This window comes from Accipiter gentilis, chromosome 3 (assembly GCF_929443795.1).
Source record: "Accipiter gentilis chromosome 3, bAccGen1.1, whole genome shotgun sequence".
Taxonomy (NCBI): domain Eukaryota; kingdom Metazoa; phylum Chordata; class Aves; order Accipitriformes; family Accipitridae; genus Astur; species Astur gentilis.
The window spans coordinates 11,573,281-11,599,849 of NC_064882.1; the positions used below are offsets into that span (position 1 = coordinate 11,573,281).

General features: G+C 40.6%; 1 protein-coding gene across 7 annotated transcripts in view; it reads right to left on the bottom strand.

Moving 5' to 3' along the window:
* Positions 1 to 2,446: 2,446 nt before the first annotated feature.
* Positions 2,447 to 26,569, bottom strand: part of DCTD (dCMP deaminase) — a 64,281-nt gene continuing 40,158 nt past the window's right edge. For 3 of the 7 annotated variants that reach the window (XM_049833201.1, XM_049833219.1, XM_049833211.1), the window contains exons 3-9: positions 20,706 to 20,778; positions 20,053 to 20,164; positions 17,940 to 18,075; positions 17,389 to 17,460; positions 7,661 to 7,777; positions 6,032 to 6,128; positions 2,447 to 4,061 (exon numbers count right to left, since the gene is read on the bottom strand). In XM_049833201.1, coding sequence (XP_049689158.1) covers positions 3,983 to 4,061; positions 6,032 to 6,128; positions 7,661 to 7,777; positions 17,389 to 17,460; positions 17,940 to 18,075; positions 20,053 to 20,103 — 552 coding nt within the window. In that variant the 5' untranslated portion in view covers positions 20,104 to 20,164; positions 20,706 to 20,778 and the 3' untranslated portion in view covers positions 2,447 to 3,982. Of the gene's footprint in view, positions 4,062 to 6,031; positions 6,129 to 7,660; positions 7,778 to 17,388; positions 17,461 to 17,939; positions 18,076 to 20,052; positions 20,165 to 20,705; positions 20,779 to 23,245; positions 23,330 to 24,426; positions 24,507 to 26,569 lie in introns of those variants that run through there. The other 4 variants (XM_049833231.1, XM_049833241.1, XM_049833225.1 and 1 more) reach the window with 4 other exon arrangements.

Consider the following 26,569-nt stretch of genomic DNA (forward strand, 5'->3'; position numbering starts at 1 on the left):
CTAGCTCTGTGTAATTGCTGCTTCAGGGCGACCAGGTGAGGCCTCTGCGCTTTGTCCCACCTCACTTGCATAAAGACTCCCATCACCCAGTTTCGGGAAGGGCAAGGGCAAGGGCAAGGGCAAGGGCAAGGGCAAGGGGAAGGGGAAGCTAAGAGTGGCAAATGGGAATTTTTGTTTATTTTGCTTGTTCTCAACAGCTTAAAATCCCTGCAAGATTCATTTTGGTAGCTGATGAACTACTGCAGTTCTGCACGTAGAGCTTTCAGACTGAGCGATGCACCAGAAGAGCTTTTATTGCCAATGTTATCATAGGCTATTTTGGAAATCAGAGCAATTGTGCTGGTCACAGCATACTTTTTGTTATCTTTGTGAAAATATTCCTAATATACAAAGCAATAAAATTCTCAGTCAGTGATCAAAGCTTCGAAGATGGAGATTATGCTCTCATTCAGTATGTCGGCCTGTGATACCACCCTTTCTTAAATGAAATTTATGTAAATAAGATTGCCCGTTCCTTGGGTTCTCCGACAGGGGAATGGAATAATATTTGGAAGGAAATTCTAGATGATGGCAAGATTTAGATTTAACCTTTAAGATAGTTATATTGAACTGGATAGGATCTCAGCATTTTATCTGAATGTGATTTCTTCCTCCAATTAATGCTCCTGACGTAACTACCGAAGTGCTTCCCAGAGTCTCCTCTCAGCTTCCTGTACTGGGTTTTTCAAGCAATCCCTAATGAAGCTTCAGCCTGCGGTCACCTCCCCTTCCCCCAGCAGGCTGGAGGGGTGCTTTACCATGGGAGTGGTGCGGGTGGCCACGATGGGACCTGTGAAGTTTCATATTGGTGAGCCATCAAGCTCAAAGAGTCAGTGGTCGGTGGTTCGAAGTCCAGCCATATTAATGGCTGGAGGAATGGGTTGACAGCAACACGATGAAGTCCTGCACCAGGAACTGAACAACTCCATGCTGACTGGGTGCCCACTGGATGGAAGGTGACTTGGAAGAAAAGGACCCAGGAATTCGGGTGGACAAGAGATGAAGTGCCCTTGCAACAGAGGTGGCTACCCACATACCAGGCTCTGCTAGAAAGTGTGTAACCAGTAGGTCAACAGATGCGATTATTTGTGCTCCTCTATTCAGCTCATGTAAGACCACATCCAGAGTAGCATCATCTTTGGGTTCCCCAGTATGACACAGACAGCGAGGGAACACTAAGATGGTGAGAAGACGGAGCACACAATGCACGAGAAAGGATGAGAGCATGGCATTTGTTCAGCCTGGAGAAAAGGTTAAAGGTGGGGGGAACATAACCGCTGACTTCAGCTACCTAATGAGCAGTTATAGAGAAGACAGACAGACTCTTTTCAGACTTGTACAACAAAAGGATGAGAGGTAACAGACATAAGCTGGAACAATGGAAATTCTGACTGAAGGAAAAAGAAAAAGACACAGTGAGGGTGTCAGTGACGGTCAAGTATTGGAATGGATGACCAGAAAGGCTGCAGAATCACTGTTCTTGGAGATACTCACCTGGACAATGCCTGAGCAACTGGATCTAACTTGTCGTCAATGGTGCTTTCAGGAAGGCTTCTAGAGGCCCTTCCAGCCCAAATGGTTCTATTCAACTTGAACTTGAGCTTCAGAAGCAGAAACACATTTTATTATATTTACCCGTTTTCCTTGTTTCCTCTAGTAATTATTCTTTGGAATTAGTAATTAGTAATTCCTCTAGTAATTATTTGGAAGCCAAAGCACTTCTCCTAAACTATTAAAACAAAAAAAAAGCCAGAAGCATACAGATTTCTAGGCATGCACACAAAGTAAGGGTCAAACGTTCTTTTAAGATTTGGTCTAAAACATTAACCTCAAACTAAGCATGTGCTGTCTCAAGAGTTGTACGTGTGCTTTTTCCCTTTCCATAAAGTTGCCCTGGAAATGAGAGAGCTCACTTACTAGCCTGAGCCAACTGACAATTACTCTGCAAGCTTGTATATGTGGCTCCACCAGATCAAAAACGGATCGGGACAAATCTAAAGTCCTATCATATTCTCTAGTAGTGCTCTTTTGTACACAAACAGGAAAGTCCTGGGGAAAAAACAAACAGTAATTATAAAAAATAGTACATTCCCCAAAACACCTGGACGTTGGTTCAAAAAACTCCCAAGTTTTTATGCGCATTATACGGCCCCATTATCCAAGGCCTGACATAAAAATATTTAAAGTGACCAGAATCACAATGCATATATCTTTTAAGTCTTAACTTAGATCAGCAATTATCTATGAAGAAAACACACTTTTGCTGCCAAAACCAAAAATTCTGCTTCTTCTCTCCCCTCTGTCCCATTGTCAGACCAGTATAACTCAAAATGCTTCTACTTATTAATTCAGGCCAAAGAAAAAGATGTGCATAAGCTGTTTTAGTGACATTTTATTAAAGTAATTTTTCAGATTTCACTCTCCCCCTCCACATATGTGCAAACTTCTTCTGGCAGTAAGCCAATTTTGAGGTGGAAAACAGTTATAGGAAAAAAAGAGAAAGTCAGAAATTACTTTATAAATGGACATATCTTATAATACATTACAATGCTCCCTTTAGTAGCCAAATGGTTCATGAACATTACACTTTATGTAATATCACAAATGCACAAAATATGCTTTGCATATGATTGCAAAACCAGCAGCACTCTGGAGCCAAGCACATGGCTTAATATTATAATAATGAGTCTACTTCAATGTAGTGGATTTTAGTAAGACTTTAATAATACTGGTATGAAGCCAAATTACATAGTGTCCCAAAATATGAAACAAAGCTTTTATAGAGAAAATAAAAGCTCACTGAAGTATAACCACATTAAAAAAAAACCAAAACAAAAACCAAAACAACTATCAATGTTATCTAAACAAAGCCATTAGGTATATTTAATTTAAAAAAATCAAATTAGAGAAAAGGAACTCAAATCTATTCCCAGATCTCAAGATAAAATTAAAAAGGGTATTATTTTAGGCAACATTTATGAAAATGAAGGTACTATGCCAGCACTGGGAAACAAGCTAATACCATAATTACCTCTTTTGGCACAGATACGAATATGGGTTGACTATCTCCAATTTCTCTCAAAGGACAAAAAATGATTCAGTTACCTTACAGGTCCATTTTAACACTGAGCTATGTTGGATTGCCTAGAAACAGCTTACACCAATAAAATAATTTCCTTCTACACATGAAAACCAACTCCAAGTAAGAGTCCCAAAGGTAAAGAGCCAAATTATTTACTCCCTCAACCCCTGCCAATTCTGGAGTCTTGGGGAAAACAAGGACTTGAAAGCACCTGTAAAGCTTGGTCCAGCATGGACCATTCTCAGAACAACTTCCTCTCTCACCCCTCCCCGTGTATGACAGTGTTAGATAGCAATTAAAGAAAAAGCAGTATTTCATTTGTTGGATAACACATGCAGAATAGCATACATTCTTAAAGCTGTATAACCTTTTAAATATTAGTGTTATGCTAGTTGGAAGATTAGTATTTGCATGGATAACATTTTTTGTCCTTTATTAGGATCAACTACTTAGATCCACATATCCAGGAGAGAGATCAACATATATTAGCGTATTCCAAAGTATGACTGGTTACAATAAGTACTACTGTTAAACTGAGTCTAAATCAATGCTGACAGCCTATCAGAGCATGTGGTGATGAATACAGCAAGAATCTGAACAGTTTTCTTTACATACATTATATTGTCTCATCTACATGTCTCTAGACTTTTTAAGCAGTTTTGGCATTAGAAAATTTTAAGTAGATTTAGATTCCACATGACAAGATGAAGTGAGTGGGACATTTTATGCTTTGGATTTCTTAGAAGTCTACTTAAGCTACAGAAGCCATTAAAAAGTTGCAAGTAACTTCAAGATGAAAGGCATTAGCAGCTTTTTAGAAAAGGATAATCACACTCTTCTAGAGACTTAATGAGACTTAATTCACAGAAGCTTTTGACTTGGTCTGCTGTTAATTGAATCAAAGTCGATGATGATCTTGTTACACTTTGGCTTGAATTCCCTAAAATAAAGAAAAATACAGATATTAGTTAGTGAGTAGTTAAAACATTTTGCTTGCTTTAGCTCCAGCTAAATTTTTGAAGGAATAAAAAAAACAACCTCCTTGGATTCACATAGTTTTCATCTCTATGGGAGCCAATTATAGCGCACCACACTGAGAGAAACCTGAACAAGAAAGACTAAGACAAAAAAGACACATGGGGTGGGTTAGCCTGTGCATTCTTCTGCTATTGGAGTTCATAAATTACCCAGGAGTCAAAGGACTTTAAACAACTTAGCTGCAGGTGGTGGCATCATGTTACCAGGGCTGAGATTTTTGTTCATATATATTTATATTTAAAATATTTTTATATATTTACAGATATATAGAGGCATATATGAATCCATAAAAATATTTTAATATACTGTATATGTATTATATATGCACATATATGTATATATATTTATATATAATAGGTATCTGGAATATATTTTGATAAATATTTTGATCACTTTTTTCCTGCCAAGTTTTCAAAGAACTTTTTCAAACTTTGCCTCAGTAAATTAAAATATTTTTTGTGCTAGTGGAATAGATTACATTATGCATCATACTGGGGAAAACCAAAACTAGTTAAGAGGGAATCATTTAAAAATTGTAACTTTAGAACTGTAAAATTAATACTGCCACAAAATGTTTCCTTTTATTATCATTAGAGCATCTGCTACAGCAATTAGCAAGGAAGGTATTTGGGGACCAAGCATATATTTTCCAGTCTACCAGTAAACAAAGGATTATGCAAATAGTGTGGATTTAGTGCCTAATTAAGCTCTGCAGTTCAATTCAAGAGATTCATTAAGTACCACCTACATCCTTAACAATCAATACAATAATGAGTAACAGTCAACACAGAAAAGCACATGCTGCTGACCACAGAAACTCTGAATACTTTGTCCAGAATAGCAATCTGAAATGCAAGAAACACTTCTCACCCTGGAGAAGTTACAAGATTTGACTTGCAAGAGAATGACTTATGCTTCTTAGTCAAATAGTCTTAGTAGACAGGAAATACATGGAAGGACTAAAACTGAATTTCAAGTACTGCTGTGTTTTTTCATGGATGTTTCTTAGCCCAGTAGGTACCTTTCATCCTAAAAATTTATCTGTAAGAATTGTTATGTTTGCAAACGTTTCAAAGTCTTTATATTAATATTGTAAAACTTCTTAGAGTTGCAAAGCCTCCCTGACTGCATAATTAGCCTCACCCACAGCATGTTATTGCTATCAAACTAGCCGTTGAACAGACTGTCTTTAGGTATCTCTGTCAGTGTCTTTAAAAACCCCACTCTTCAAACATTTTTCAGATTCTCATTACTTTAAGGCAAATACTCCAAGTTTTACACTTTTCTCTCAAGAAAAGCTGACCAAAGAAGACGGGACAGCTATAGGCACCAAGAATTAATTATGGGTGGCTGGTTCAACACTTTCTCAAATTGACTGCAACAAAAAGATACTAAAGTTTCAATAAGGATCAAGTAATCCACAAAAAAAAAAATCACTGGTTGTTTCAGTCCAACTCATATGATCATAGGATAACTCAGGTTGTAAGCAACTTCAGGAGATCATCTAGTCTAACCTCCTGGTCAAAGCAGGGTCAGCAATGGCTCTCTGGAGTACAATGTAACAAATAACCACCACATTTGCAATTTCACTTGCAGTCCAGGAATGAAATGAGTATTCCAAATGGAACATTTTCTCATACAAACGTTATGAAATTTAAATTTAACCATACACAAGGCAAAAAGAATGGTGCAACAGTTTGTCAATCCAGTATCTTTTGCAGGCATACAGAGCAAGCCATCTACAAACACCACCAAAGAGTAAAATGCTGCACAATGCAAAGAAGAAAAACTTTTGCCCTAAAGTTGGTCTCTTTCACACACCATTTTCTCCCTTTCCACAATAAAAATAAAGTTAATCCAAAGTTCTCTTACCTGTATATAATACCTGCTAAATCAAACATCCGCCGTGCAGCTGTCATTTCCGTAGTGTCATGATACTTGTCAGACATAAAAATAACTTCCTTTATTCCTAAGAAAGTCATATAGAAAAAATGCTAGATTTACACTGAAAACAAAAGAAGGTAATGTCTGGTGCAAAAATCAGAAAAGGCAGCATTCATCCACATGCTCTAGAACTCCTTGGTACACCTCTACTTCCCAAAATACTATAGGTTGTACTTGAGAATATGGCTATGTAAAATAGAGCTGTTTTGGAAGACAGTTCTTTCAAAAACATTGGAAAATGTTTTTCTTCACTTTCACCTAAGTTTAACTCAGAAAACCAGAACCAAAACCTCATAGGCAAAACCACAAGATAGACAGACTAGAAATCAAGCATTTTGGCAAAAGTAATTGAAAACTTTTCTTTCTGGCTCTCTAATACAGATAAAATTCCCCACAAAGAACTTAAACACCCAATCCTATTTCCCTTCCAAATGCATAGCTATAAAAGGATGCTTTTTTCTCTGTTTTATAACTCCCAGTCCCAGGTTCAAATCCTCATAAATGCATCCTGTCTCGAACTGTTGAATGATCTATGCCTAAATTATTTAGGCAGGGGAGAAGTGTAAGGCTGACCCCAGAGAATTCACAAGCAGCCTATCAACATCTTACTGTATTTTCCAGACAACATGAATATCAATACATTGCAGTTTAGTGCTGACCTAAGTGCATAAGGAAAAGGGTGAGTGACTACATTGAGAACAAGCAGCCAATCTACCTTGAAGACCATTTGATTTTGATTCTATAAATAAGAGAAATGTAGCACAAACACAGAATACCATCATCTTTCCCTCTTCACGTCTCTTCATTTCAAACTTTACTGACCAAAATAAAAAGTGTTCTCTTTGCTACTTTCTTCATAGATTCCTGTGGCCATTAGCGGTGAGAGAAACTCCCCAGAACAGCAATCCATGCTAGCACTGCAAGAGTTTACTCAATGAGCAAAATATATGCTACCTTAAGCAGAGATTTTTACAGAACTGAAGCCTACTGCAGATACCACCTAATCTGAAAAAAGGAGACACATTTAGGCCAGCACACTTGCTGCAGCGGCACAGATTTATAACAATTGTAATGAAAGACATAATTAAAGTAGGATCATAGAAGTCTTATGACATTTATGAGCAAAGATATTTTAAAATCTTCAAATATCTACCATGCATCACATTCAAATTAAAATTTCATGTATATACTCCCAACAGACCTTTTGTCATGCAGAAGTTTATTTCTTTTTGCCCTACTCTATTCAATGTGTCAGAGCACAGTAAAATTGACAGTAATTATATGCAAAGCCTGTGTTGTTCTTTGGCAGCTCCTGGTCTAAGAAGTTACAAACCTAAATTAGAAGCCCGCTTAGAATCACAGAAGATGCAATTAGCACTGGAAAAATTTGGCACCATTCAGATGCAAAAAACCCCCACAAGTAGCATCTTATGAAGTTGACAGTGCAATTAATTTAGATCTAACAGCAGCAATTTAACATCAAATACATCCATGGTAAGATACCAACGAGCAGGCAGCACTGCAACCCTGACAAATCAAGCTGGCACTACTCCTTACCTGCCTGGATGATGAGTTTTGCACATTCATTACATGGAAATAAGGCAACATACATGCTGCAGCCTTTCACATCAGCTGAGTTTTTGTTCATGATTGCATTCAATTCGGCGTGGCACACTGATTTAAAAAAAAAAACACAAAACAATTCATAATACCGTTCATTAAAATAAATCAGTCAAACTACAATTAAAGTGTTACAATATAACTGCTTACATCCTTTCAAAGGCAAATAGCTTGCACAGCTTGTCATAAAGGGCAGAGGAAGAAATAAAAGCAGAAATACCAAGATCAATGAAGGTCAATTGTTCTGACCAGGCTGCCGATTAGTAATGATATCATTAAGCGCATTAGCATTGCCATTTGCTAACACCTATTGCAGGCAACAAAGCCGTAGGCTGTGGGCCAAGTAGTTGCAACCACCCTAAGTGAAGCAATATCTCACAGCTTCACAACTCTCTGGAGTATCTAATTGCCAGTATAAAACAGCTCATTTATGTGTTTACATGCACAGATAGAACAGTCTTATGGTTGTAAGAGTGCGCTGTGTGCTCTTAAAGGCAGGAGAATCGTGAAGTAAAACCGAGCAGCTCTGTCCTCTGGGTCTCAGAACAGCTCAGCGCTGCTGCATGATTCTCTCACCCCAAGAATACACAAGACACACTCAACCATAAAAATGCCCCAGCTTTAATATTAAAGTGAGTTTGCTGCTCATTAATACTGCCAGACTTGCCAAGCAGGAAAACAAAGTCCTCTGTTTCTCCATGGATTTGAGATAGGCCAGGTAGCAACAGACTACCCTGCCTTATTCCACTGTAACACAATAGCTCTTTCTGCACAGATTGCACCTTAGGGATTAAGTTTTTATACTGTACACATCAGCAAATTATCTAATGTGTTACCAACACAGGTGAGAAGAGCACGGTTTCTCTGTCATCCACCGTGAACCTCTAAAAAACCATTAGGATCTCTGTGGGAACTTCCTGCTCACTCCTAGGAATGACAGCAAGTTGCATAATTTATACACCTACCTACTAAGAAACTGCCTGCTGCCCTGACTTACTTCATAAACAGATGCTGAAGTGTGCTGTGGGTTTGACCTCATCTAGAGACCTGCATGTGCAGACAACATTAAGAGTTTTTCCACTGCTTGTTCTGAAGAACAGATTAAAAAAAAAAGTTTTCCTCTCCCTTGCGTACGTGTGAAAATTACAACAGGCAAAGTTTCATAGCACAAGTTCATAGTATACTTGCTACTATATACTGACCTCTGTGTGAATGACCTCACCACACAAAGAATAACTGAGTGCAGTACCTTTAACAGGTGGCAATCCTTGCTGAATGGAAATGTTTTCTGTAAGCGCTAAATGTCTACATGGAATTTTCTATATAACAGCTAATGCACTACAAACTAATGTTTTCTGTATGTGCTAAATGCCTACATGGAATTTTCTATATAACAGCTAATGCACTACAAACTAATGTTTTCTGTATGTGCTAAATGCCTACATGGAATTTTCTATATAACAGCTAATGCACTACAAACTTACAGCCTAACTTACGGCACACCAGCTTTCCCATGTAGACAAGTCACAAAGGACCGAACACTTGTTAAAGAAAGCTCACTATCGACTTCTACAAGCAGTCCTCAGCACCACCATGACCATGCTGTCCACATACCTTCTCATAACCTGTAAAGCCAGAAACTAACATAAAAAACCCCAAGCACCATCACATTAAGGTTTCTGTTACTATTATTATTGTTTCTATTGCAACTGTAGTTGGGTCACACCGTATTTTAATCATATGCTATTAAGTGTACAAGATATACAATTATATGCACCTATACATTTAGAAAATACAGAAAGTACACTTAACTCCAAGTATATTACTGAGTTGCACTAATCTTATGTAGCCTTCACAATAAATAGTCAGAGAATTGTTTTTCTGGGGTTACAGAGGATTGAGTGAAAAAGAGCGTCATTATTTCCGCAACTGGAACTAGGTTATGTCAACAGGACAGAAACATCACTTTTAAGTTTCTTTGAACAATATACTTATGTTCTAGGCAGCAGTCTAAAATATGGAAGGCCTCCAGAAAGAAGAATGAGGGAATGTTTTCAAAGGCTCACAGAACTAGAAAAAAAGCCCTAACTCCTTCAGTAAATATTTTTCCTTCACTAAAACTCAGAAATCTTCAGCCATAAAACCAGACAAGTTTCATTATTAGTACTTCAACAAGTTTCCTTCCTGTGCTGATGAGAAAGAAAGGCTCTTTTGGCAGACTTTTGCAAACTTTCAACAACAAACCTCTTCCCCAGCGAAAACAAGTTCAGGCCAAAAATAACTTAGAGAAGATAATCAGCTGAGCAAGGGAAAGGAGAAATTTTGCCTCCTGATCATCTTAACACAGTCCGAAGTTAAGAACAGTTATGACTCTCCAGTGTGGAAAGAATACACAGAAGAGTGTAATAAGGAAGAAACAAACTAATCATTCCAAGACAAAAAGTAGTGGGTCTCCAACAAACCCAGCAAGCTTTCATTTAAAAAACAAAAGGAGGTAGGTTTTTCATGCACACTGTAGCCTAACCAAGTATTTCATACTGTACTTACTGCAGAAGTACTACGGGACTAGAAGTTTGCATTGATTCCAGAAGTAATTTTTTCCCTCCAATATTTCTTTTTTTATTCTACTTGGCTATTAAATACAAAACCATTTTGGCTTAGTTGTTGGAACTTGGAAGAATATTCTGCGGAACTGTCATTACATGTGTCTTTGTTTTATACATTTCCCTAGACATCTGCTACTGGCCCCTGTCAGGGATATTATGCCAGATGGTCCTTAAGAAGGTATAGGCATCAGACAAATATTTTTAGGCTTTGTCCCATCACTCTTCATTCCCTCTTCCTCATATTCCCCTCTCTCTGGCAGATAGATGTTGACTGTTAACCAATTTACAGATAAGATAGTCTATTATCCCCAGATTTTTCTTAGAGACATGCCCAGCTTTGTACAGAGCATTAGTGAGAGACAGAAAACAAATCCAGGAGTCCAAAATCCCTCTTGTTAATAACTAAGTAGTTCACATTTGGGGTGTTATGAAGTTTTCTAACCTGTTACGAGCTCCAACTAACAGTTACATACTGTTCTCTCTCAGACAGTAAGAAGCTAACTTAAAATAACCTTTCACAGGTGCACAGTATTCAGAACTCTGAAAACTGTATATTTATATAGACTAGTAAAACTAAGAATTTTTACAGTACCCTATTGGGGGCCCCAGTGTTTTGTTTTTTTAAAAAAATAGTATTCATGTATAGCCAACATAATATTAAGTTTGCAACAGTGGTTTCCATTCTGGAAAAGTGGCTTGAAAAGTATTCTCGAAAGGCTTCATTAGCTGAAGAAATAACCATGCAATGAGAACTTAGTGTGTGCTCTGACATTCCCACCACTTGCTACTATATTCACAAGAGAGGGGGAAAAAAAAAAAAAAGGTAGAGGACTGACTGCTTCTTTACTGGCAGTTTTAATTGCTAGTGTTTCTATCTTTTCTCATTGCATACTGCTTTGTGTTGCATATATGAGGTAGCACTCATTCTCAAACCTACCCATAAATAAGAGACCCCTACTTACGCTGTTAATGGACATTTTTCAGGATTAACCACTTAACATGAACATGCTCTTAGTGGGTTGCAGAGTCAGAAGTACTCTTCCCACCTACTACATGTGTTCTGACTAGTGATTTTATAAGAATCACAGGACTAGTCAAAGTGTTTCTTAATACTGTTTAAGGCTTACATGCTTGATGAAGAGCTTGGAGTAGGGACCACCATAACATGTCACCTTTTAAGAGGCAAACAAAGGAGGGGCTGGGCGAGTGACCTTTCTATGTAACTAATTACTAACTGAGCCAGACTAGGAATTTTGAGAAATTATGCCCTAAACATGGTGTTACATTTGAAAAGAATACATTTCAATGCACATAGATTGTCATGCAGCAAGTTTTGACTTATTTATTAACATAAGTTTTTATACTGCCTTGATAACCAACTTCACAAACAATACGGGTTCCCAATACAGATACATGGTAACAGCATGGCATTCTTCAACATGAACCTGGTACAGAAATGGATACAGGGAGTTCTGTAATTTGGGCCACTTCTTCTTAGTCTTTTGGTAAAATCTGTACCTTTTTGTGTTCATCCCTTGTCCATCCCATCTTTGTCCAAGCTCCACCTACCAGTTATCCTTTACTGGCTGGACCCCCAATGCTGGACATAGCAAGGATCACAGAAGGAACCAAAATATTGAAAGGAACGGGGCCTGGAGTGACAACCACTGGCGACAGTGGTTGAGGGATATGGAATTTGTAGAATGACATCAATCTTTTTTCAACCTTTGTGAAAGCGTAGGGATGATTGCTGGTCACTGCATTAGGGGAAGGCAGGATGCTGATGTTGGGCTGTCACTGCCCTCAGTGACATTCCTGCTGCTCTCTTTCTCACTCTGTGTGCTGGAGGAAGAGCAGTTGCTGTGGTCAGGGCAGGGAGGCAAGGATAACACCACCAGCTTTCACTGGGAATCCTAGCCTCTTCAGACTGCAGTCAGAAAAAGGGAACAGCCCCAGCCTCACTGCTTTCTTCTGTGAAAAAGGAGAACTGGGAAGTGAAGATGGGAACCACTCAGCCCATTATGAACATCACCAAATCTGCTGGAGGCAGACCAGAGATGCCCCTCTCAAAACCTGAGAAGCATTAGCATTTCGCAGTTCCTCCTATCCTGCTCCAAGTTTGTTCTACTCTCAGCAGAACACAGAGGCGTTTCTTAGTGGGCAAGCAGAATGAGAGAAATTATTCTCGGTGTTTCCAAATCTCCAAAGTTTCTAGAGATTTGATGTAAAACACCAGAGTTGGACGGAAAACCATGCAGGCCAAGAGAGTGAGTGGCTGTAGGTGAAGACTGTCTCCTATACATCCCCTTTCCAGCTGAAGCTTCAGTTTTGCACTGCCAATTGGAAAGAGAGCATCACACTTCTTCATAGTGCCTTACCAAGTTTTGTGCTGTCAAAATAACAGCTTCTACAAAACTAACATTTGCCTGAATATCTTCGAATGTTCATCTCTAAAAAATTGATGAAAAGCTCACAGTCCTAACACAAGGAAATGTTGGTAACAGTTTGTTTCGTTTTACACAGCAGGTACTGTTCAATTAGAGCATACTTTTTGCCACAGCACATATTTTATCGTATCTGAACCTGTATAAATATTTGTAAGCCTATTTACTCAATATTTTCTCTATTGCTCAGAGGTTTCTAAATTTGCCAGTCATTTTAATTTAAAACTCTCTTAATTAGAGACTGGTTGTCAAATGGACGTTCTTAGATTACAGTGGAGACAGAGGGCATAACAGGAACACAGCAACTAGCATTAGCAGAAAGACTTGTGTTAATAGGAGGAAAATTTAGTATTTTAAACGATCGGTGAGAGGAAACTGAGCATCACCAAATCCTTGGATTCATCTAACAGAAACAGAGTGCACTCACTTTTGACTCTGAAAGCCAGAATTTTGACTAATTATTAAGAAGCTTCTGCACACAGTACTGAACACAATGCCTCACAAAGAGCTTTTAGTAACATCTTAGTAAAGTAGGTTTTCAAAACTGCCCTTCCATTTCTCTTGTGCAGAAACATCCCCACTCTCTCACTGCCTAGCAGCCTCTAAAGAGCCAGTTCTAACACCACAATGAAAGCTCAATTTTGTGCTATGAAATGAAAAATGGCATTCTGCGAAACACCTAGTGCTTTCTGACATAACAAGGCTACACTACTAAACTGTTCAAATATACACTACAACTAGAAGGAAAAAAGTTTTAATCTGCTTCAAGACTCTCATAAGGAATACATAGTGTCAATACAGGTGATCTACATCACTACTCCTGTAACACCCAAATGCCTTGCAAACATTTGCATCCTCTGAGGTAAAGTGAGCACTACTGTCCTGGTTTTGGCTGGGATAGAATTAAGCTTCTTTCCAGTAGCTGGTATAGTGCTATGTCTTGTACTCAGCATGAGAAGAATGTTGATAACACACTGATGTTTTCAGTTCTTGCCAAGTAATGTTTAGTCTAAAGTCAAGGATTTTTCAGCCTCTCCTGCCCAGCCAGCGAGAAGACTGCAGGGGCAAAAGAAGCTGGGAGGGGACACAGCCAGGGCAGCTGACCCAAACTGGCCAAAGGGGTATTCCATACCATGAGATGTCATGTCTAGTATATAAACTGGGGGCAGTGAGGTTGGGGGGATCGCCGCCTGGGGACTATCTGGGCATTGGTCGGCAAGTGGTGAGTAATTGCATTGTGTATCACTTGTATATTCCAATCCTTTTATTATTACTATTGTAATTTTATTAGTGTTATCATTACTAGTTTCTGTTTTTCTGTTCTATTAAGCCGTTCCTATCTCAACCCACGAGTTTTACTTTTTTTCCCGATGCTCTCCCCCATCCCACTGGGTGCAGGGGAAGTGAGTGAGCAGCTGCATGGTGCTTAGTTACTGGCTGGGGTTAAAACATGGCAACTCCCTACCACATTTTGATGCCTTCTTTCCGTAGCAGCTCAGGTTACACTTAGACACAGGTAAATACACATTTTTTAATCAAGCACGACCCTTTCCCTAACACTGAGGTAAGCGGAACCCACACTTGAGGGTGCAGGTTAGATATGTACAGTGTACTGCAGCAGACAGATAACTGAGACATTGGTGAATTTCAAGCCAACAAGTTTCAAGATACAGTAAAATTTAAGAGTGACAGGACTTGTTAGTCTTACAACAAAAGCTTAAAAGGTTATCTTTATCAGTAAGGGCACAGGGGAAGGGGGGAAAGGAGGAAGGGTTAATCACAGTGAGTAAGAAAAGCTGAAAGAACAAAGCTGGCACACACAAGAACGTATAAACTAACGACAAATAAATTTAGGGTGGAAATTGGAAGTTTTCTAGCCATGAAACAGTGAATCTGATCAGAGCTGTGGGGTCAGTGCATCAATCTGTTCTGCTGGAGCTCAATAAATTTATTATAGGATCATCTAACACACTTCTGCAAAGATAGCCTCTGGGTCCAATCCCCTCCTATGTCTATGCTGCTAAACACAGACAAGGCCAGGGACTGACCCTTGGCACTGAGGCCAACTGGCAAAGACTGGCTCATGTTCATCTTACTCAGGGCTCCATCAGCATTACATAGCACTTGGCCCTGGGTTTCCTCAAGGCTCCACATCTCAAGAGTCCCACAGCACCACATACTTATTTTGTATGTCTCAGTTCAAAGTGCACAAAGAAGTGAGATGAGTTTTTTGCAGCCCACCAGAGTGGTATTTTCACAACGTGAATCCGAGTATGTGTTGCATACCCCCTAGTATGGCCTGAGGGAGGGAGGAGGGTTAAGCATACCATCTTAGCAGGCTTTGCCTTATAGGCCTATACAGGATGACAGTTTTCCTGCAGCCTTTCTTCCACCCTGCCCTCCGGAGCAGCCTTTGAGTGAGCCATCTGCAGCTCCGGAGCAGCCTTTGAGTGAGCCATTTGCAGCTCCGGAGAAAGCTAGTCAGAGTGGTCCAAAACAGATGGGAAGTGAGCTAATGTTTATGCCTGACCTACAACAGTACATAAAACCAGGAGGTCAGCATTCAGATCCACCCCGGGCCCTTTCCCGTAGCACTGCAGATGCATAAAGTAGCTCTAGAAGACATCTTCTAAGTCCGTGTGGTGGTACATGCAGAATTACCATCAGCTTTACCTAATAAGCTACATGCAGCTCTAGTGATGAAGGTGCCAGCATTCCCCTGACAAGCTGATGGAGCACACAGTAAGATTGTACCATCTCTGGACAAGCTAGTGAGGAAAAAGCAAGGATAAAAAGTTCAATTTACACAAATGCTGTGATGATTAGCAAAAGCGGAAAGGAAAACATGACAGTTTAATGAGATTATAGCAGCAATTCTATGTGTCTTTGCATCTACCAGAATTTTTTAAAGCAGATTTTTTTTTTATATATATACTTGTCTGGTCTGTCAACTGTGCTATCAAGATTAATAAGAAACTGCTAGAGTTTAAATGATCTGTGAATTACAAAATAGGCCCTTTATTCATCACAGCAGACACTTTATGTTACAAAGTTGTGATTTTTTTTAATGAGGTGAAGACTAAGATTCTTGGGGGGGAAGGCAGTAGTTAGACGAACTCCTAGAAACGAACTCGTCTCTCCAAGCTGTTAGATTGGTTAGTGCATTTTTTAAACATCACGTATTAGAGATTTCTACTTTACTCAACATCTTTTGGAGTCAGAGTTAACAAAAAAAAATAATTCTCAGGTCATCTTGTACAAAGATTCCTCACAAATTAATACAGCATTTTTAGATTAAATTGGTCAGCTTAGATTTGAGTGCCTGGAACATGCTCAGGTCCCAGAGACCACCTGCACTGATCTTAGGTCAGAACTGAGACCTTATAGCAGCATAAAGATTCAACCAAAATCAATATTCTGTTTTCAGTACTTCATATTTAATCAATGGGCTAACACTTGTTTCCTCACCCTATAAATAAAAAGCAGTCATATCAAGTTGTACTATTATGGTACCATCATTATATGTAAAATCAGTGCTTCTGCGCTTTAGAGCAGACTTAAAATTTGGCAGGAGCTGGCCCTAGTATTGGGAATCCATCTCTTAGGAAAATAATATGAAACTGTCTCAAGCTTAAGAGTTAACATTACAGGTTTTATAATAAATTGGTAAAATGAACAAGGACAAAGTACCAGGGTTTTAAGAACTCAAATATGAAACTGATGAATTACGTGCTGAGCCACTGCATATCATCTTTCACTTCTATGCTATGGGAAACCAGAAAATGTAATGCCGGTTTTTAGAGAGAGCTCTGGGTGCACACAGGGAATGTCAAAACTCATGCAAGTCTAATTTCTGTATCAGACCAATTGTTAGAAGTTACAAGTAAAAAATAGAATTAGTAGGCAGAGATAAATACTGTACAGTGGAAAAGAGCCAGTATGTCTTTGCAAAAGCTGAACTCTGGTGCTCACTACCCCCCACCCATGCAGGGGAAGGGAAAATTTCTCAGGATTCTTGTTCAGTTTTGTGATTCTTCCCCTCTGCCATTCCTGAGCCCAGGATAGGCTGAGATGCAGCACAGGATGAAGGAGCTCCTAATACCCATTCTTCCTGTGCCCATGGCTTCTGCGGCATTGATCTCACCCCACAGAGGTGCAGCAGGATCTGGTGCAGAAGCAGAAAGATGAAGAAGGGGGATTTAAGAGAGCATACACTCCCCTCCTTCCTTACCAGTCCTAACCACGGTTCCTCCCCAACATCAGCTATTGCAGGCCACAAGGCAGCTCTCAACTCCATTTCCACACCCAGCAGACAGTACTCATGGCATGAAGCCTGAGGCAGCCCAGCAAGTTGTCTCCTTGGTACCTGCAAACCATACCTGGCCCATGGGAGTAACTATACAACCCTGTTGATAGGTGCACCAAGATTCACAGAGGACCCTTCAAAGCAGGCTTGCAGAAGGCGAAACTATACCAGCTGCAAAGACAGAGACAGGATCCAAAGCAGCACTCAGCCACATTTACCATGAAACTGTCCTTGCTCTTCATTCCTTTTACCCATTTAGTAAATGTGAATCAAATCAGAGGCTGAAATAAACAATGAAAGTCAACTCACCCATAGCAGGGTAGATCCACTGCAGACCAGATGAGGCAAAAATGGCATGGAATGACAGAATGCAATCACATACTTCAAAGACAAACAAAATTCAGCTCCTTCATAATATGTATTGCCTATGCCATCAACACCTGAACACTGGAATTTCCCACAGCCGCTGGAGTTTACAATTTTAATAACAGTATTTTAGACCCAATTATTTGTTTTGCATATACATGCTCTCTGTAATTTCTGTGGAGACAAACACACAGAAGCAGCAAGCATCTGCATACACTGTAACCGTGTGCTAATGAGCTGCATTATATTTACAAGTCTCCATTACACAATCAAAAATGGCTAATCTTTCACAAACATACTTCATCAGGAATTCAGTCCTTCATAAAGACTGTTTTCATTTATTTTCAGAGCTGTGATTTTTATCCTGATGTACCACATATGGGCACATTAACAAAATCAGGTGAGTGGAAGAAAAACTGATCGATACTTTACCAGCTGAACTTTCACATATACAGGCATCACAAGTCTGACCTGTCAACCACAAGAAGCCTTACCATAAGGATATTTTGTGTCCAGTCTATGTGCTGCTGTTCTTGTCCAGGGTAGTACATCATCGCTGCAGCCATTAGGCATCCCATTGTATCCAATTCCAACAATCTTGTTTTCTGAATTTACAATGCAGGCACCAACCTAAATAAAATTAGGTTTATATTGTACCAGCAGCATGCAAAATGATGTATCAACAAGAAAGATGAGACCTGAAAAGTCAGTCCTACAATTTTCATTTAAGAGATACAAGCTTTGCTTTACATTAAGTCACACTACCTAGTGAGCAAGGCTACAATTGTACCTAACTGGTACAATTTAAAATAAATCAGGGCAGATGCAACCCTACTACCCCTCTAGTCATGCAATGCCCACTCCAGCCTGCCAGCACCGTTCCTTGTCCGACTATGAAGTGAACCTAGTTCAGGGAGCAGAACTGCCACTGAATTAATCCTACTAAACATAAGTTTTCTGTCAGTTCAACTCCCCCAACCAGCTTTTCCAGTAGCAGTATGAGCAGCAGCAAAAGAAAAGTTATGGAAGATGGAACAGAAATGCAGTAGTGTTGACCTAGGCAGAGATAGGCTCACAAACCTTTGTGGCTTATTTATGCAGACATGCACCAAAATACCAGACCTTTTAATTCCCACCCTTAATTCCCACCCTTTATTATTTTAATCCAAGTCTGCACAGTGACCCTTCTTACAGAATGATGAAGTGTCCCATTTTTATGTTTTCTGCCCATAGTTTAGATTTATTGAAATGGCAATAGTACTGATTTTAATTCACAGAATGTTTATCAACCAGCTCTTGGGTAACAAAAATTTAACCCTAAACGAATAACCTTCAGAAAACTAAAGAGCCATAATGTACAGAAGCCAGAGAGTAATTGAACTGACTGTTAACATGCATTTTACACCATGGCTTTTCTGGCATTTGCTTCCTGAACTTTTTCACAGAAAGGAAAACTAGAAGGACAACTGGGTCCTGCAAAATAGCAGGTTTCAGGAGATGTATGAATCACCTCAAACCAATATTCAACAGAGGCACATGAAAGAAGCAAAGAATGGGGTCAGACAGTGAAGCAGAGGGGGAAGGGGAACCTGAGGAAGGAACCAAACTAGAAAACTCCAGTGTCCTGGTTTCAGCTGGGATAGAGTTAACTGTCTTCCTAGTCACTGCTACAGTGCTGTGTTTTGAGTTTGGTATGAGAAGAATGTTGATAACACACTGATGTTTTCAGTTCTTGCCAAGTAATGTTTAGTCTAAAGTCAAGGATTTTTCAGCCTCTCCTGCCCAGCCAGCGAGAAGACTGCAGGGGCAAAAGAAGCTGGGAGGGGACACAGCCAGGGCAGCTGACTCAAACTGGCCAAAGGGGTATTGCATACCATGAGATGTCATGTCTAGTATATAAATTGGGGGCAGTGGGGTTGGGGGGATTGCCACCTGGGGACTATCTGGGCATTGGTCAGCAAGTGGTGAGTAATTGCATTGTGCATGACTTGTATATTCCAATCCTTTTATTATTACTGCTGTCATTTTATTATTAGTGTTATCCTTATTAGTTTATTTTTTCTGTTCTATTAAACTGTTCTTATCTCAACCCACAAGTTTTACTTTTTTTCCCGATGCTCTCCCCCATCCCCCTGGGTGCAGGGGAAATAAGTGAGAGGCTGTGTGGTGCTTAGTTGCTGGCTGGGGTTAAACCACAACATCCTGTCGACTCAAGAACAAGAGGGAATTTTTATACCCTACAGGTGAGGAAAAGGAACTTGTAAAATGCTGTGTCTTTAAAAATTACAATCTAAAACTTTTATTAGTTTTATCCTCCTCTAACAGTAACTATATTTACTGGAAAAAGTAGAGAAAATGCCTGTGTTATTTTAACCTCCAGATGAAAAGATTACAAAACTCCAAACCGCAAACGTACACAAAGAATTATACACAAGGTCAGGCCCAGTAAGAGAACTTCTGTAACAAAAGGTGCTGACCACGTTAAAAATTGAATAGCTATATACTGAAATAACTTTTAATAAGAAATCCCTGAAAGTGCTACATGTGCATCTGATGTGATGTACAATATAGATTAGGTTATGTTATTCTTATACCTTGCCTTCTTACCTGAGAACTTGGATCCTTGCTTCTTTGTGCTGACAAAAAAGCTACTGCCATAAAATATTCAGGCCATTCCAAATAATCCTCTCTTTTTTTGCAGGATACTTCATTGCCGAAACTAGTTTACAGAAAAAAAACCAGCCATCAGCAAACAACACATAGCTAGAGTTATTACAGATTGGATTCTTTTAATGTGCACAAGTTTAAAGTAACCTGGATCAGAATCTGGCTAAGACCGCACTTCACTAATATTTTAACAGTAAAACCATCAGTGTTATGTGCTTTCCAGGAACTTATATATGCAAAATTTCCTTTCAGGGAAAAGCCATCCAAGCAAGGTTGTAAATTTCAGTTTTAGATAAGAAGGCTGAGCTATTCAGAGCACTGAGCTATTCAAAGACAGAGCAATTCATCCTTTATAGATAACACCTTGTGTATTTCTAAGATTCAGGTATATCATGTACTGGCATTCTTTTCACCCAAACAACATAATCTTTTTTATGATGACTGTGCTAACTGCAAGCCTCTAATCTAAGCAATGTTGTACTTCTGCCTAGGACAAGTGCTTGCTAGATATCTATTTGGTAGCTTCCTGTGCAGTCATTTTTTTCTGCCCATACAGTTATTTCCATGAGTTTGCCTCTCGTTACAACACTTACCAGCAAAAAATCTGAGGCCATTCTGATAGTTCCCTGCTGAATTTCTCTTGAGATTATGTCCTATGAAAGCCACCTAAAAAGCGAGATGAGATAGGTTCAAGAACTTTTCTCTTAGACATAATGTACAGAAGTGGCACAAAAGGTTGCTTCTTTCCCTCCAGTAGGGGGTTTGTTGGGAGAAAACAAAATTTGGGGGAAAGAGGGAGGAAAAAAGAAGTGATACATCATTTCCTCTTGCCTGCTTACGGCTGAAAGACTGCTCAGACAGTGTAAGACACAACAGGGGAATTCCTGTGCTTTTCAGCTCAAATAGAGGGAAGAAAGACAGCTCTCTCGCCTCGCCCCCCAACATGTTTAAGCTTTGCAAATTTCAAGAAAAAGATCAAATTCAAAGAAATTTCCCCAAACTCTCACCATCATTGCTATACTTGAAAGCCAAAACAATGGAACATCTCAAATACAATATTAGCCTAACAAAATACAAGGGGCACAGTACTTTTTCTTCTTGGGCTCCTCTTACCAAGGACTACAGCTTAAGACTGAGGTACCCTTCTAGCGATATACAGCCACACAGAAAAAGACATCATAGGTAACTAAAAGCAGCAAGACACCTCCTAACAACACTAGTACCAGCACTTTTGGAAGGCAAATAAACATTAGAAGTATTTTGTTAATTATTATTTTTATAACCAGAAACATGTATTAGAGGCTTGCAATTAGCTTTGTCATAAAGAGGTTACACTATTTGACTGAAGACAATGCTAGCACATGATAAAATTGTACTTTAGAAACCTACAAGTTGCTACTTACCAAACAGAAATTGCTGCTTTTGAATAGTTCATATATGGAATATTACTAGTTAGCAATTTTGGCTTGTTCTTGGAATGAATGAGGATCATCTTTAAGGCCATCGTCTCAATGTGAGGAGGGAGAACCACACACTGTTGGTGTAACCAGCACACCTCTCTCACACTTTGACAACAATTAGTGCCCAGAACTGTCAATTGTCAAAGCAAACACACAAATCAAGAACATGATTCTGAGAGTGCCCAAACTGGCTTGAACTATCATAAAAGGGTTGGGGCTATACCCTACTAAAAAAAAAGCATTCAGAGAACAAGAAGCTCACAGCAGAAAGAAGAAATTAAAGACATGGCCTCACACCTCTCTGTGTCAAATTGAACTTTGACAGGTTAACTGAAATGCCAAGAAAGTGCTTCAGCTAATTTAAGTGATTATTTAAAATATCTCACAAAAGCAGATTTACAAAAGCCAAACCACCATTGGACTTTAAATGATCAGTGTAATACATTCCTGACTTCGTGACATTCGCGGTTATGTCTTTGGAGAGGCATGCAACACCCAATGCCCAACTACACCGAATAAAACTTTCTGGGGAAAGGGCTCCAGAAAGACAATAGTACTCTGAACTAAGAGATCAGGAGATCTCCTTTTGTTAAATTATTCCCTAGCAACCCTATTTATTCAAAACACAACAAAAGCTACTATTTACTTTTCTCATAAATACAGAACTGTAAGTAAGTGGAGGTCCCTCAGAGTACCAACTTCCCAGGGAGAGGAACATATCTGAAAAATAAGCAGAAGGCTTACATCAAAGAGAACACGAAAAAAAAAACCCTTACTCAATTACTTCTACTTAACATCACTGTGTTTGGCGAGATAATTCCCTCAGCTCAGTGCACAGGAATGCAAGAGCGTGAAATGGGTATAAAACACTTAATTTCTGACTGAGCAGAAGCCAAGGCCTTGGCTAGCAGTCAAGCACACACAGCAAAATTAAGTTTATGGATTTGAGGCAGCTGATCATCTTCCTTACCCTCATTTCTAAGTTCTAGAATTGCATGAATGAAAGCTCCTCTAGAAAATATTATAGCTAGCTGCAAAATAAGCAATTAAAGATTTTCTTTGTGATAAGTCAGAAGAACTTATGAATAAAAATAATGGGAACTGAAAGCCATGAAGATAACATTGCTCAAGAAGAAAGGGGGAAAAAAAATCTTATATTCTAGACTGATTAGTAGTCTGTACAACAGTCTGCGTAAACAGTATTTCAAAGGAAAATAGAGAAAAAGATTCTGCAATTAGAGGGCAGCGCCTCCCTTTTCAGTTCTTTTTCATCCACCTAGGCTTCAGGTAAGCTGTAACAACATCTGAAAAAGGAAGAAATTTCATTCAGCTGCTAAAAAGTCTATCTTAATGAAAAATTTAGTTGAGAATCCTAAACCAGAATACATCACCTCAAATCTTTTCATAGGACAGTCATGATGATCAGCTACACAACAATATAGTACAACTGGAGAACTCATGGGTATCAGACTTTTTTCCCTTCTCCCTCTGTTTTTCCTCTGCTTTCTTATCTCTGAGGTCATGTGCATTATGTTCCAACTGTACTGTAGCATTTTTTTTCCCCAGTATCAAGTATGCTACTGAAGATCAACTATTAGTATTTTATCACTCAACACACAGAATTTAAGTTAAAAAAAGAGGTAAACCGTGTATTAAAAATAAAAATGAAACACCTTCAGCAATGCTTGTGTTCCCCAAAAGCCAAATGGGATATGTGTTCTTGATGACTTTCAATACTAGCTTCTTCTTTAAGTCTCATGATTTTATGATCGCTATTACATCAAATGAATGTGACATTTCCTTTACTTGAGGCTTGCCATCTTTCCCCTCATATAGGTACTGAATATGGTCATTACCTATTCCTTATTGGGAGTTAAGGTTTTGAGAGAGATGAAGAGTAAAATCAACCTTTCCTACGTAAAAACGACACTCGGTGCATTGAAAATAAACTGTATTCAAATTTTTCCTGAGAGATAACCTACCAAACCTGTAAATATAAACACTTTGTAGAAATATGGAGCCCCAATTGAGCAGTACAAGAACATTTCCCTTCACTGATTGTGTTCTGCTTTTACGGCATCACTTCTTCGACTTTAATTAATTGTATGTTGCTCATGCCGCTCTACATTTCAGGAAATAATGAATACAAGATACCCCACCCGCTCTTCTTCCTATCCCAACGGTTACAAACAAACAAACAAAAAACCCCCCACAGGCCATACCCTCACGACAGGGCCTTCAGAGGCGTCAAGAAACGTGTGTGTGTGTGTGTCCCTCCCCGGGGACGCGGCGTTTCCCTCCACAGGGCCACAGCCCGGCCCGGCCCCGGGAGCCCCTCAGCACCGCGGAGCCCGACCTCCACGGGCCGCCTTCCCAGGGGCCGCCTCTCCCGTTCTACCCTGCCCCGCTTAGAGCCCCCCAGCGAGGACCAGACCCGCTGCGCGGCCGCCGGAGGATACCAAGCTTCCCCGACAGCAGCCGGTCCCGCCGTTCTCCCGCCCTCCCTCACACGCCGGGGCTGGCCGCGTGGCGCAGGCCGCGTCCGGCAGCCCCACGGGCCCGCCGCTCTGGCTGCCGCCCCCCCCCCCCCCGCCCCCGCCCCCCGTTTGACCTGGGGGTCGAAGCCCCCCGGCGGGAGCGGCCCGGCCGAGGAGGGAGAAAGTTTAGTGCTAGTGGAAGAGGGACCCGCCGGCTGACGGGCGGGAAGAGCTTGGAAACGGCATCACGCGGGCATTCCCCCGCCCCCACACACCCCGCCAGGCACCCGCGGCCCACTCCATGCCACCGCTCCCTCAGCGCAGCCCTCGGCGGCAGGGAGGCGAGCCCACGCGCGGGCCGGGCCCGGGCAGCGTACCCGTTAACGTGGCGGCTGGGCTGGTGACCGCTCATCCCGCCGCGGCCCCGGTCTCTCTCGCCGCTTGGCGCCAAAGCGGGAGCGGGCGGGGAAAGGGGCGGGCGGCGGGGAGGAGCGCGGCGGGGGGGGGTGTCCCGTCGCCCCGTGGCCCCGGGGTGCGGGCGGGCCTGGGGAGCTCGGCGGCCGGCAGGCCCCGGCGGGCGGCGGGGAGGCCGGTGGGCTCTTTGTTTTAATGCACCCGCAGCGCCCGAGAGCTGATCTGGCTGAGCCGGGGGGACACGCCACTTCCACCCACCCCGGGCTTCCGTGAGCCTCCGCCGTACTTTAAGTGAGTTACTGTAATCTGTCTTCTTGTAGTCTTCAGTTTTCCGACAGATGCTGCTTCGAACGTTATGCTTTGACGCAAGCATGCAGGTTTTCGCCCAGCTCACGCTCTCGAGGTAAATGCTTTTTATTAAAGCTTGGCATTAACATATTAAAATGTCTAAAAATGGGGGGTTTGTTCTCTGGGTATGAAATTGATGTGGAAAGTGAGTTATGGTTTATTAATACCTCCAGCTGCTGCCAGGTTTTAGAAGTCTCCCAGGATGCTCAGGTAGCTGAACATATATATATATATATAGCCTATTACACTGCAAAATAAGTGGTATGACAATAAATATTAAATGCTGGTATGGCCGGTTTGTCTTCCTCCTGTGAGGAGCTGCCTACCCTGGCTGGCTGGTTGCCACGGGGGCCTGCCTTTATGGAAGCACTCAAGTGGGAGCAAGGTTCGCTCCACAGGGCTGCAAGACACCAGGTGAAGACTGCCCAAACCCAGCCTACGTGTCCGATTCAGTTCCCACTGGAGGCGGTGACAAGTGCAACAAACTCGGTGAGAGCAGTGATGGACAAAAGGAAAACACTTGCCTTTGAGAACATCCCCAAGAGAGATGGGTGCGTGCAAGCCATGCAGCTCACGCTGCACGTGTGCTGCACCATTGATCTGAATGTGGTCAACAGACCTGGCTGAGAGAATAGTTTCCTGCAGCCTCATCAGAAAACTTCCTCTTCGTCTAGGAGGATGCTTCAGGTTGGGAAAAAGGACGATGTAGGGGTCAATTATATGGAACTTAGTTACTGGGCCTGAAAGTAGCTCATGGTTGCAAGAGCATTCCAGACGCCTTTAGAAGGCCTTGAACAGAATAAACAAGAAGACAGAAAAAGAAAGATCCCAATTAGAAAAACACAGGTGCGCATTCCACGATAAAGGGAACTTGGCACAAACAACCTCAGTTCGGCAGTTTCTCTTGACCAATTAGACTGAGACAAGTTTCGCATGCTCTAGTTAATATAGCCAATTATGTCCTGTGTTTATGCACGTGTACAGAGTGAGTATAACTAACTGTATCTTCTTATGTTTATGCGTGTATGCAGTGTTGATATAACCAATCACATTTTATGCTTGTGCGCGTGGACACCAAATGCTTGCATGCAGCAGCCAATCAAAGCTTCTAAGCAACTTAGAGAATTGTATAAGAATGATCAGCTAGGCTCAATAAACTGGCAACTTTAATCATCATATTGGTGTCCTGTTGTCTGGGCCCTGCATGGAATAACCCTAAAGCCTACAGGACATTTTGGGGAAACTGGGCACATAGTAGTCCTATCCCAGAAGCTGTCTTTATAGTTCCCCCTTACTGACTATGCATAGCAAACCGCACAAGTGAGTACACCAGGTAAGTTAGTACACCAATATGGATGCAAGAAGATGGCTAACTCAAGGAACTTGCCATGCTCATTCTTGAAGCTATGCCAAAAGAGAGCGAGCCTGCAGTGATTGAAACAGGAATGCACTTGTAATATGTTTTCATATTTAGATTGCTGTATCAGCTAGCTATCTTTTTTTTTTTTTGAAACAACTGACAAACCATCAACTATGAAAATGTTACTTAATTTCACAGATATTCCTATTCAGTTGTAACCAGAAATCTTGGCAAAAGCAGCCTGTTATATTTCAGCTGACAAGTTTTCCAGCCCTCAGAGTGGGAAAACATAGAGCTATTTCAGTTTACAAGACTTGTATTATCACAATTTCATATGGACAACAAATGTTCATGTAAGGGTTTGTTAATGAATGAAAAGGAATGATTTAAATGCAAGA